Source organism: Rhynchophorus ferrugineus, unplaced genomic scaffold, assembly GCF_030347505.1.
Source record: "Rhynchophorus ferrugineus isolate W39M unplaced genomic scaffold, kcgeb_rfMv2 rfM11, whole genome shotgun sequence".
In the NCBI taxonomy this organism is placed as follows: Eukaryota; Metazoa; Arthropoda; class Insecta; order Coleoptera; family Curculionidae; genus Rhynchophorus; species Rhynchophorus ferrugineus.
In genome coordinates this window covers 21,810,348-21,823,585 of record NW_027472590.1, presented here as the reverse complement: position 1 = coordinate 21,823,585, position 13,238 = coordinate 21,810,348, and the positions used below count along the sequence as shown (strand labels likewise).

The 13,238-nt window shown below is 34.2% G+C and overlaps 1 protein-coding gene and 2 long non-coding RNA genes across 8 annotated transcripts in view; 2 read left to right on the top strand and 1 right to left on the bottom strand.

The window, feature by feature from the left end:
- Window positions 1-441, top strand: LOC143204595 (uncharacterized). The gene is made up of 3 exons (XR_013007638.1): window positions 1-89; window positions 153-278; window positions 338-441. It is a non-coding gene; the product is annotated as an uncharacterized LOC143204595 (long non-coding RNA).
- Window positions 442-554: 113 nt separating this feature from the next.
- PCB (Pyruvate carboxylase) overlaps window positions 555-13,238 on the bottom strand; it is a 27,120-nt gene continuing 14,436 nt past the window's right edge. For 5 of the 6 annotated variants that reach the window (XM_076417189.1, XM_076417186.1, XM_076417188.1 and 2 more), the window contains 9 exons: window positions 11,540-11,572; window positions 8,210-8,459; window positions 8,008-8,155; window positions 4,017-4,276; window positions 3,730-3,961; window positions 3,482-3,679; window positions 1,497-1,980; window positions 1,237-1,442; window positions 555-1,152 (listed from right to left, as the gene is read on the bottom strand). In XM_076417189.1, the coding sequence (XP_076273304.1) occupies window positions 994-1,152; window positions 1,237-1,442; window positions 1,497-1,980; window positions 3,482-3,679; window positions 3,730-3,961; window positions 4,017-4,276; window positions 8,008-8,155; window positions 8,210-8,459; window positions 11,540-11,572 (1,970 nt within the window). In that variant the 3' untranslated portion in view covers window positions 555-993. The remainder of the gene's footprint in view (window positions 1,153-1,236; window positions 1,443-1,496; window positions 1,981-3,481; window positions 3,680-3,729; window positions 3,962-4,016; window positions 4,277-8,007; window positions 8,156-8,209; window positions 8,460-11,539; window positions 11,573-13,238) is intronic. The other variant, XM_076417191.1, reaches the window with a different exon arrangement.
- Window positions 12,016-12,446, top strand: LOC143204597 (uncharacterized). Its single transcript, XR_013007640.1, has 3 exons — window positions 12,016-12,155; window positions 12,229-12,254; window positions 12,312-12,446. It is a non-coding gene; the product is annotated as an uncharacterized LOC143204597 (long non-coding RNA).

Here is a 13,238-nt window from a genome sequence, read left to right as displayed (position 1 = left end):
TGTCATATAACAAATTGTCATGCACTGTCATGAAGGCTCCTCCAAATTCTAGTGTATAAAAATTATGAGGACCGAGGACGTGATAGCAAGTGATTTCAATTAACCGAACCAAACCACAGAAGAAGCATCTAATAAAGAAACATTTTTTTTAGTTGCTAAGGTTGCAGCAATAGTTTTTATCGTAGTCACTGGTATAAGAATGATAAGGGGTTAACAAATCTCTGTGGCTTTTACAATAATGGCTGAAAACTGTAAGAAGCGAAGTTTCTTTGGTACAGGTATTGTTATACCAATTTACATAAATTATCTGTATTTTTCAACACCTGTTCTGTTTTAGTTCTGAAACTCGGTGTTTTGTGCGGAATTATTTATTATGGTTGTAAATTTGTTAAAAAGTGAATAAAATAAAATGATCCAATAAAATATTACCATATTAACAAATATTATTAAATGTTAATTTTGATATTTTGGCGAATGCTGCGCTTATTTTGTGTCTATCTAGATGTAATTAAATCAACACTAAAAATCTGATTAGGTAATATTAAAATAGAGCCTCGTTTCTAAAAAATATATTTTATAAAATGGAATTATCATTGAAAATATAACAATAACATTTAAAAATATAATAAAAATGAATATAAAAAGAAATATAACGTTTCCACCTACTATATATATTTAGGAATAAAACTGTCTTTTATAAATAACATTTCATGGAAACCACTTGGATGATCATTTGATCAAACACCAAAAAGTAGTAACTTTAAGAGGGTAATAATTATTGTTAATGAAATTAACAAACATAATAATTCGACTAGCGTGAGAAACGTCTTGCAGAAACGAGCTTGAAAAAAAATTGTCACAGGTTATTACATTGGATGTATATATATAATGGCAAAAATGACATAACAAAAACGGTATAAATTTTGTACAAGTATGCTCAAAGCACAGCCTAACAAAATAAACGTATCCCTGAAGTTTTATGCCTGGTTTGACTTATTCAATGGTAATCAGCAGGTCCTCCGCTTCCAGTTTCAATCCCGGCTTGGCTTCAATGGATTTCACGACACCGGCTACTGGACTTTGAACTACGGTCTCCATTTTCATAGCAGACATGATTACAATGGGCATTCCTTTTTCTACTTTATCGCCAACCTAAAAGGATACATAAAGGGTCATTCAAATTGAAACTCAGTATGATTCACAGCATGTAACATATAAATAATATAAATCACTTACATTAACTCGAATATCGATAATAGTTCCAGGCATGGGAGCTCCTATTTGCTTCTTGTTTGCTCTGTCAGCTTTCGGGTGGGTCACAACAACCTTGTGAGCATCTTTGTCCCTAATGAAAACTGACCGAAGAGTACCGTTCAGTTCGAAGAATACTTCACGGTCTCCTTGTTCGGTTAAGTCTTCCGCCATAGCCAAAGTCTTAATACCTGTGAATTTTAAAGTAATTAACGTTCGAACAGCATAGTTAATTTAAACGGTACCTAGATTCTTTCCCTTTTCGATAGTAACATCGAATTCTTCTCCAACCTTAGGGCCTATCAAGAATATCCTCGTGTCCAGTTTGTCCACGGGGCCGAATTTCTCGCGGAATGCCAGATACTCGTTGGTGACTTGGGGATAAAGGGCCGCACTAACTACGTCTCGCTCGGTGACGTCGTGGAAGTTTTCTTTAAGATCTTCCTCTAGCGCTTTAAAGTCCAAGGGCGGAAAACTGGCGCCGGGCCTGCCTTCAATACGGGGCATATCTCTCAACACTTTCGATCTCAGGGGTTCCGGGAATCCCCCGTAAGGTTGGCCGATATGACCTTGCAAATATTCCACCACGGATTTTGGAAACGATAACTCCTCGGCTCGGTCCAGAACATCTTGCGATGTCAGCTTGTTTTGTACCATGAATTGGGCTAGATCGCCCACAACTTTCGAAGACGGTGTAACTTTGATAATATCCCCTAACAATATGTTGGCCTAGAAAAGGTACATATGTTGAAACTGTAAAACATAATTAAGTAGTTAAGTAATTAGGTTAGTAATATAAGCAGCCATCAGCGCTAAATCAGTATATAATGTATATATATTGTAAATAGAGTCAATCTATGCAATTCGACAAAAGTGTTTCATTTCAAAATGGTACGGTCCCAGACCATTTGTAAACCACCCTAATCTCTAGAAACTTAATAACACATTTTTCTTCAGTTGTTGCACAAGAATGGCTGGTAATTATATAATTAATGTTCCAAGACTGATAGGAAGAGAAAATTACAATGATTGGGGGGTTGAGAACTTTCTGGTTTTGTAGGGATTATCCAAATGTATATCAGAAGTTTTACAAAAATATGACGCCAAAGTCAAGGCAAAGTTAATCTTAACAGTCAACACATCCCTGTACGTCTATATAAGAGATGCAAAAATGACTGTGGAGTTATGGAACAAGCCGTTATTTTTACAGATGTCAATAAATTGGGCACTTCCAGAATAAATGCTCCAATAAAGAGAAAGATGTTGGCAAGGCGACTATTTCTAACACTTTTAGTGCAGTCTTTCTGAATGGGCAATTTAATAAGTTAGACTGGCATGTAAAGTTAGGTGCGAGTGGACATCTAACTGCCAATAAAAGAAACGTTTCTGTGATATGTTCAGCTAATACAAATCTGACAGTTGTTATAATCAGACAAGTATTATATTACTCTTATAAATGTGTTATGTGTTCCAGATTTAGCTACACATTTGTTGTCAGTTAAACAACTGATTACATTAAAAGACATTAAAAGGGATGTTCTAAGTGTTAAAAGCGACTCATCTACTTCTGAGGAAGAAATCCAAAATGTGCCAGTATTAAGGTCAGAAAGGATTCCTAAATCTGAAAAGTTGGAAGGAAAACCAGCCATGGGAGCTAGTTGATATTCATGAAGAACAGACGAAGGTGCAAGTGGGTATTTAAAAGAAAGTTACTATGCAGCGGGTAGCTCTACTAGTTTACCAAACTGTTGTCAATTGTGTTAGATTACATATTAAATATTTGTTTATTGTTTTAGATTATTTAACGATAATCAGAGTGTCATTGGTTGTCTGTAAATGTAGTGTATTTTATTTGTGATGTAATTGTTGATAAGTGGGTAGAACTCAGGTATTTACAGACAGATGACATGTCTGCTGTTATTTTGACAAAGGTTTTGAGTTCAATTAAACATTCCAGATTTTTAGATTTACTCGGTATTAAACCATTTATCAAAATAGGTCTGTTTGGTGCAGGTTTTGGTGCTAGTAGGAATGTTGAAACTGTAAAGCACAATAATGATATCCGTAATTAGGTTAACAATAAGTCAAAACTTGTCAGCAGTGTCATCAGGTATTTCTTGTTACATACATAATATAAATAAAGTCAGTTTGTCAATGAAATCTGACAAAGATGTTTCATTTCATTAATATGTGATATAGGACCAAGGGATGTTTAGTGTCAATAAAATACCTCTGCGTAAGCTTTCTTGACATCTTCGAAGAAATCTCCCAGGCCCAGCGAAAACGCCTGGAACTGCAAGTTAGTGTACTGGCCGCCAGGAATTTCGTTGGTGTATACGTCAGCATTGCCGTTCTTCATCGTTACTGTACATTCGAAAGGCGCGTACAATGTTCTGGTTTGTTCCCAGTAAGCTGAATACTCTGAGATCTAGAGACAAAAACTCAAAAATACGACAACTTCGTCAAAGAAATACTTACCCTAGCCAAATCTAATTTGGTATCTAATGGTGTTCCCTGCAAACTGGCAACAACCGCTCCCATGCTGGGCTGGGAGGTCAGTCCAGACATAGCATCGACGGCGACATCGACTACGTCGGCTCCAGCTTCAGCACAAGCTAACATGGCGGCCACTCCAGCGCCGCTGGTGTCGTGAGTGTGAATGTGGATGGGTAGATCGGGATATTTATCGCGGAGGGCGCTGACCAGCATCCTTTAACAGAATTATGTACTTATCTCGATAAAATGAGTATCTAATCAAGACTTACTTTCCGGCTTTGGGTTTAAGTAATCCAGCCATGTCCTTGATGGCGAGGACGTGAGTTCCGGCCTTAACGAGTTCGTCAGCTATGTTTAGGTAGTATTTCAGATCATATTTTTTCTTGTTCGGGTCACTGACGTCTCCCGAATAGGAAATGGCAGCTTCTACGATACCACCAGCTTTTCCGGCTGCCTCCATGCCGACTATCAAGTTGGGCAGATAGTTCAACGAATCGAACACACGGAATACGTCCATACCGGTTTGTACCTGAAATTGATTAAACATTTAATATAAGATAATATCAGAGACATTAACTTTTAATGATAGAATGGGAATTTAAATGGTACGTCTTAACCACTAGAGAGCCGGAGGTATAAAAGTATGAATTGTCATATTTTTACTTTCTAGTCCCGATGCCATTCGAAAAAGATTTCAACCTCAACAAAACGCAGACTATTTTGTTCCATCGTAGAAGGAGTTCCACGCATATCGACTCCAAATCGACAAAGGTCCTATCCCCTGGCTCTAGAAAGTGACATATCTCGGTCTTCTTCAATAGGTTATCGGCAAAGGTGATTGGCATAGTGTATAGCATCCTATAGCCACTCATCTTCAGGAAAATTTAATTCCCTATCCCCCAGAAAGCGACTCTGTATAAAATTCTGGTCCAATCAGTCTGCCTCTAGGAGCACAGGAATGGTACAAGTACGTCTTCGAGAGACAATTTGCACTACTCCAAGTATTCCAATCCGAAAAAATCAGCGCGTTACTCAATGTCCCGTGGTTTGAAAGAAACGCAAATGCCCATTCGTGAAAAGCTTCGCGAACATGCTCAGTGTGAGGTTCTCTCCTGGAGCCTAGCAAGGCGACAATCAATTGATCAAAACCCTACCCATTCGCTCACGGTAGATAATCAAAATACGGCAATCCCAGTTGTAACCCACGGTCAAAAACATAATAAGATCAATGTGATGACTTCCAGGGTGGATTCTGTTCTAGTGTAGAAGCGATTTTTAAAAGTAAACAATAAGAAAGTTAAGGAAATCTCTTATGAGCTCGTACATCTAACTTTCGGATAGAAAGATCCGTTCTTTGCATTGACCCAAAAGTGGAAGAGCATTAGTTGGCCAAGATGCAATTTCTAACTGTAATAGTAATAGTGTCTTCTTTTAAAATTTTCACCAATAATTGAATTGAAATGCATAATAATATTCACAAATCCTTTGCTTTAACTTATCGAAAAGTAAAATTATATATTGGAATAAACATTTCCTCAGCCTACAATAGAATCTTAAAAAAATTGAGAGGTTTGAAAAGAGGTTTGACCAAACCAAACCAAACCAGACTCTACAACACCAAAAAGGCTAAGAACTAAGTGTATATGTGATAATATTGCAAGCAAGAATTGTATATATATTTTTATATTATTATTCTGCTATTGTTATTATGTTATATTATCGAAATGTTGTTTAACAGTACCAGGAACCTATTTTAATTCGTTTGTTTGTGAAGCTATCTCTAGACTTTTTTATTTAATTTAATGTATATACAAAACCAGTTTAGTATCAGCAAATGGCGTTATTTTTAAAAATAACTAATTGTATATTATTATATATATATAATTTTATGTATGTGAATGGATTATATGTAAATGTACAACATCCTTTGCAAGGTAATGTAACCAATAAAAATAATAATGTGTTGTTTTGGTGGATGAAAAAAATCAGCAAATTTTGAAATATATACATATAAAAATATATATAAAAAAAGAAAAGGAAGCTTTGTAATCAAAAACCAAATATGTAATTCTAAAATTCAGTAAGTTTATATCTTGTATTTTTTAGTATATTTTGGACAAATTATTTTTTTATTTTTAGTTTTTTAATAACAATGTACAACTAAAAAAAATGTCAGTTGTCAGATTAGATGTTTTTTATATGCATTATGTTAAAATGTTTAAAAATAAAAATGTAATAAAAATATTTATTAAAATCCTATTTTTTTAATTTCTGCTTATACTAAATATGTACACTTGGTGGTTAAAGTGCACAAGACTTAGCTACAACTTTATAGATAGGAGATCGGATTCTACAGGCAATATATTCCGCAGAGAAAGTACAGATATAAATTTGTATTGTAATGTCAATGTCAAATGGCACTGTATTTTAAAAACATGCTTATTAAGTAGTCATTTTTAAGGGGTTAATTTATTTAAAGGAAAATATTTTGGCTAAGTATCCAAATCAATATGTTGTGACAAAAATCTACTTAAGTAAGACAATTTGGATTTTTGTTTCGGGTCTATTACAAACTATGGAACACAATTATGTTAAAAAAGAGAACATAAGTGAAATATTTGTTTATATATGTTATGGTTAACTCTATAGACCATGTTGAGATAAAGTTTATAGAGACTAGGCCTGTCACACTATCTCATGTCACACTTAGCAACTCCATGAAGATTGTTTGATGAAGATATGAATGATGATAAGTGTATGACATATTTTTGAGTTAATGAAGAAATTAGAATTAGAACATTGAAGGATGAACTTTTTTATTCAATATAACAACACAAAAAGATAGAACTTTAATAGGTCCATTTAAATTAAATGTACTAAAACAATGTGAAATGCAGTATAGGGGTTAGTCGCGTGATTCCATGGTGTCACGTGACGCATCTGTGTGGTAAAATCCGTTTAGGAATCAATCAAATGCCTTCACAATAAAATCCTTTTTTACAGGTGTCCATAATGCATATTCAAACTAACAAATCACATTACTACAATGACGATCACAACACCATCTGGATATTGGACGTTGCGAAACTTTTCGCCAGAGGCATCTATTAAGCTTTATCTCTATGACGAGGGCCACTATTTATATTTCGGGAATAGGAAAAAAACAAATAGTTAAGCTGCGAATATATTTTTATTGTTTTTCAAAGTACTCGCCACGATGATCGATTCATTTTTTCATACGCTTAAACCAATTTTCAAAGCATTTATTCCATTCCGAATGAGGTATCCTCAAAACATGATTTTAGAACACTTCAATAGCTTCTTCGAGCGACAATGGTTGAGTACCAATCAGAATTTACTGTTCTACGATCCTCTATTACTACTGTTGTAATATGACCAGTCCTCCCGAAGAAACAGGCCACCATTTTCTTTGAAGTGCTTCGTGCGCGAACTACTTTTGTTGGATTTGGTTCATCTTGGAACACCCATACAGTCGACTTCTGCTTACTTTCGGGCTCATACGAATATACCCATGATTCGTCACCTGTCACGATTTTATAAACGTCTTTCGAGCACCGCGATTGAATTTCTTAAGCATTTCTTTACACCAATCGACACGAGCCTTTTTTTGAGCGATTGTCAAATTGTGTGGGATCCAACGCGAACATAACTTTCGCACAGCTAAGTGTTCATGTAAAATCTCATATATTCTCATATAATCTCACAATAGATGACATGACGATCTTGCTTCATCATTTCGCACACAGCATCGATGTTTTCTGGCACAACAGCCGATTTTGGACGACCTTCACGAAACTCGTCGGACAACGAACTACGATCACGATTGGATTCACTAAATCTGCGATACACGGTGGTTTTTGATGGAGCTTCATCGCCAAAAATCAAATTAAGTTGATTGATGCACTCTTGTTGTGATAATCCACGTCGAAAATCGTAAAAAATCATCGCACGGAAATGTTCACGATTCAGTTCCATTTTTTGTCGAGACGAAACTTTCAAATAAATATAAAATAAACAAATAGCGTCCGTGCGACAAAATGTTCCGAGTACGTATATCCACAAAAATGTCAAACTTTACGATAGAACCGTCAGATGGACTCACATGACAATAGTGTTGCCAATTCCCGAAATGTAAATAGCGACCCTTGAACTCTATGACACATCCGACGTCGTGATAACGTGAGTTTACTGTTATTTTCGACGAACTATATGTCTCTTTATTTTATACATGATACTCACCGCAAGCTCACAGAACTTGTAAACAACATTGTCGGGATAATTCGTGTAACCAACAGCGTTAGCTCCCCTGAGCAACATCTGGAAAGGAATGTTAGGGATCAACCTCCTCATTTCTTCTAAACGCTCCCATGGACACTCGTGTAGAAACCTTAAAAGTATATAACATAGAATCAACGAAAACCAATAGGTTTTATTACCTTACCTTAGTGCAACATCAAACGTAGCACCACCCCAGTTTTCCATCGAGTATAATTGGCTGAAGTTATGAGCGACGAAAGGCGAAGCCTTCAAGAGATCATGGGTACGAACCCTCGTCGCCAACAATGACTGATGAGCATCACGGAATGTCGTGTCCATCAACAGAAGACCCTTGTGATTTCGTACGGCTTTGGCGAACGCCTCCGGGCCTTGTTCCTTATAAATTTGTCGGAAACCTTTTGGTGGTTGGACGCCTATAGAAAACAATTAAATTAAGGCAAATATTTTAAATAATTTTTTATTGATGACATACAACATTTTATACATACGAAACAACAGTATACTCTTTTAAATGTTAATTATCAGTTCAAGCAAAAATAATGAGTTTTATTTTAGATATTATTATAGTGATGCACATTATTTATACGAGAACTTGATATTAATGACAATTAGACAGGAAACCCACATTATTGCCCATCAGATTTGCCCAGAATGTTAGTTGTATCAAGTATAGAATGTTACCTAAATATTTTAATTTTAAGTAAAAGGTGATTATGTTGAAGTTTATTTTATGATACGTGCTTTAAAATCCAAACTACTACGCAAATTAGTAGATAAAAATAGATCTGCTGCTTAATAGAATATATTCGTGAAAAAAAATTTTAATCAAAGAACACGTCTATTAAAATATATCTTCATACGTAATGCGATATTTATTATTTCATGCTTTATGTTTTATTATTATTTAAAGACTTTAAACTATTATAAAACTACTTTAAATAACAAGTACCTGGAAGACGAAGCTTCGCTCGGACCTGGAAGTTTAGCGGTTTTTTTACATGAAAATAAAGAAAGCCTATGGAACAGTATTCTATACTATTAAGGAGGCGGAAATAAAAATGCAGACATGTTGTAATGTATAATGATTTTGATGAAATTCTAGGGTTGCTAATGCTTAAACAGATAACTAAAAACATATTCAAGAATTGTTGATTTTAAATATAGTAAAGGGCTGAAAGTTATGCTGATACTACGTACTATAGTCCTTCCAATAACATATCCATATACAAATTACCAATTTATTGCCAAATTCAGTTTATGAAAACGTAAAATCCCTCGAATCATTTTGCTGTCTCATTTTACTAATTAGCATTACCTAGTTAAAAAGAGAGAAAAGAAATCTGATGCGTCAATACATTTTGGTCAACCAAATTGGTCTATAAAATTCGATTAGCCTTGGACCAGTCGACACCGATATATATATAATGAAATAACTCTAACTTACAAACTATTGTGGCCGTTTAATTAACTCTGGTTTAAGTCCTTCAATAAATATGTATCAGATGTACCATAATGTTAAAATAAATTATATTTCATAAGGTTATTTTTGTTTCATTATTCTATTTACATTAATATTTTGCACATCACAGTCAAAATAAGCAAAAACTTAAATTTGGTGCGGCAATACATTTTGATGACGCGAATTGGTTGTTTTATTGGAAGACTGTTTTATATAATAAGTTACCTCATGTATCTAAACAAAATCCCATAAAAACCCTTTAGAAATAGAAACAATTAGCAAAAGAGATTGGTGATTAACATATATATACGTATACCCACGTTTACTTGTAACAATTAACAGACAACGAGAAGCATCAAAATCGGAGTTTGTACTTTGATAGAATACAGTATGATTAAATGAGATGCAAAGATATAAATTGCCAAATCAATTGGCAGAATTATGTGTCAGAAAAATTAACTAAAATGTCCTGATGGTTTTTTAAATGCGTTGTAACAGGTCAAATGAAAAGTCCCAGGCCTACCATAGTAAAACACATTTTTTTGGCAATATTAGTATTTTTAGTCAACATAATTCCCTTCAATGGTGATACACTGACTATAGCGACCCTCCAACTTTCCGATACCATTTTTGTAGTACGATTTTTACAGTTTCGTCGATTACCTCGAAAATTTCTTTCAGCGGGCATTCTTTTGAGATCTGAGAACAGGAAATAGTCGCTAGGAGCCAAATCTGGAGAATACAGTGGATGAGGAAGCAATTCGAAGCCCAATTCATGTATTTTTGCCATCTTGGTGAAGCAGCACTTTCTTTTTCTTCAAATGCGGCCGTTTTTCGGCGATTTCGTCCTTCAAACGCTATGTAGTAGTCTCTGATGATGGTCGTTGACTGTTGCGTTTTCCCACGCTTTGTAGCGGGTTCATCGTGTGCAGTCCACTCGGATGATTGTCGATTGGACTTGGAGTGAAATGATGGAGCCATGTTTCATCCATTGTCACATATCGACGTAAAAACTCGGGTTTATTACGCTTGATCATCTTCAAACACTACTCCGAATCATCAACTCGTCGTTGTTTTTGGTCAAAAGTGAGCTGACGCGGCACCCACTTTGCACAGAGCTTTCTCATACCCAAATATTCGTGAATGATATGATATACACGTTCAGTTGATATCTTTAGAGTGCCTGCTATTTCATTCAATTTCAATTTACGTCATTCAAAATCATTTTGTGGATATTTTAATGTTTTCGTCTGTAACAACCTCTTTTGGGCGTCAACTGCGTTCACCGTCTTCGGTGCTCATTTCACCACGTCTAAACTTAGGATACCAATCATTGATGGTAGATTTTCCTGAGACAGTGTCCGGAAACTCGGTCTCAAGCCAAGTTTTTGCTTCAACTATATTTTTTCCCTTCAAAAAGCAATAATTTATCAACACGCGAATTCCTTTTCATCCATTTTTTCACAATAACAAAAGTTGCTTCACTCAAAATGCTATAATTCACAAACTAATGGTCCGACAGCTGTCAAATTTATACACGCATCTTTTGAGGATTAGGGAAAAAGTAGTTAGTTGAAAAAATATATGTAATTAAATCATGTAGCGCCATCTATGTGTCAGGCCGGGGACTTTTCAATTGACCTGTTAATATTTGTAAATAGTAAAAGTTAAAATAAGACGTAATTTGTATTGTAGCTAACTAACATTTTTCTCCAAATAATGTTTCCATTACAAATATCACATAGTGACACAAATAACTTTACAATACAAATAACGCCGTTTTAATCCCAGCCTGTATGAACAAAAGCATAGACAAAAGTGATCTAAAAAAACAGCGTGCCCTTAAAATGCTTAACCCTTCTATTAATATTGAATAGTGCTAAGATTTTCGATAGCGAGTACTAGGTAGAATAACTGCACAAGTTTCTCCAACGTGAACAACGGACAAGCGATCGTTGACACAGGTTTCAGCACATGCTTGCAAACACTCAATTACTTACAAACCGGACAAACTAAAATTGTGCTTATACTAACTTGGTTTTTGTTCGGGAGTACGGGCGAGGTATTCTGTTAAAATAAAAAATAAAAACAAAAAACATTCAAAAAAACTTGGTGGCTGCAGCGAACTTGGTCCGATGAGAACCAAAACGTAAGGTAACTGTAGATTATATATATTCTAGGTGAAATAAATCATTAAGTTTGTAGAATGCTTAAGGATCATCATATAAATGTTTGTTGGAAAATATTATATTCGTTAGATTACGTTTCCGTAATGACAAATCAATCGATTGAACTAAAAATTATTTAAACATTCAGCAAAACTAGGCAAGTTATATATAAAGAACACATTCCTCAGTAAGTCCTGTAGCGATGACGCCACCTCCTAACCTAACCGGCTAACCTAAGCCTGTATTCGGCAAACATCGGCAGTTTCCGCCTGATTTTTAAAACGTTACCAATTGCCAGCGATTGAGAGGTAGAATCCAATAGGTAGAACCTTGGCAGAGGTAGTCTATATCTGTTTATAGTTTATTTGTTATTATTCCGTTCATTTTCATTATCGATAGTAAACAGTGATGGATAAATAATTGATTTGTGAATATTGTCAAAAAGCTTGATGAACGTGAAGTGATGAGCAAATTGCATCTAGGTACGTATCTATTTAATTCTCATGTAAATTTTACAAATTTAACTTCATTGCATACCAAATGCCGATATTTTAGGCCTAAGTGATCCTGCGAAAGTAAAGGTTCAGATAAATATGACTCGATATCATTTATATGATAATAACTCACCAAAATTACAGCTTGTTGATTACATAGTCATTCTACAATATCAAGATTTAACAAGAAACATTGTTCAAGTTTAACTCGCTTGAACATTTTGAGATGTGGAAAGATAATATTGAATAAACAACTAAATTCTCATTTATTAAAATAAATTATCACTGTCTAGCTGGTATACAATTAAAACAAAGAGGAAGGGAATATGAAATACAATACAGTAAAACACACGTATGAAAATTACTTGGGTAAGTTATTTCTATTAATATCAGATAGAAATATGATTCCAGCCAAACTAGCAAATAAAATTCCAATGGATGATTTATTAGACGAAATTAGAAATCATTTAGGAAGTGACAATTTATAATTATTATTAGAATTATAACTATTAGACTTATTGACTTAAGATTGGGGTGTGTATAACTTGATAAATTATTTTTTTTAAGTTTATGGCATATTTTTATAGAAGTGTAACATTGGATTGTTATTGTAATGTTTATATATTGATAAATAAATTATATTTGTTATCTTCTCTTTTTTTCTTTTACAAATTACTTCAAAATTAAATATGTTCATAAAAGGTATATTACATTTATTATGTTATAAAAAATGAAAATTATAAACTTGATTTTCAAGGGAAATTTTAGGTTAACTTGTTAATTGATTTTTACAAGAAATAGAAGAAAATTTATTCTATCGATAATATATTCTTCAAATATACATATAATTTAGAAGAATTGGCAACATCGCCTGACAGGCACTTAAACTCTTTAATACAGATAATGCGACCTTCTAAACTAACCTTTAAACGGCACCTCACCGGGCCAAAGTTTCATGAAACTAGTCTTGTTATGAATATGAATTATGAAAATGTTGTTATTTTTTTGAAAGTAAATCAATGAATAAAATGGCCAAATTTAATTAATCACGATAAGTTTTTTTTTTAAGAT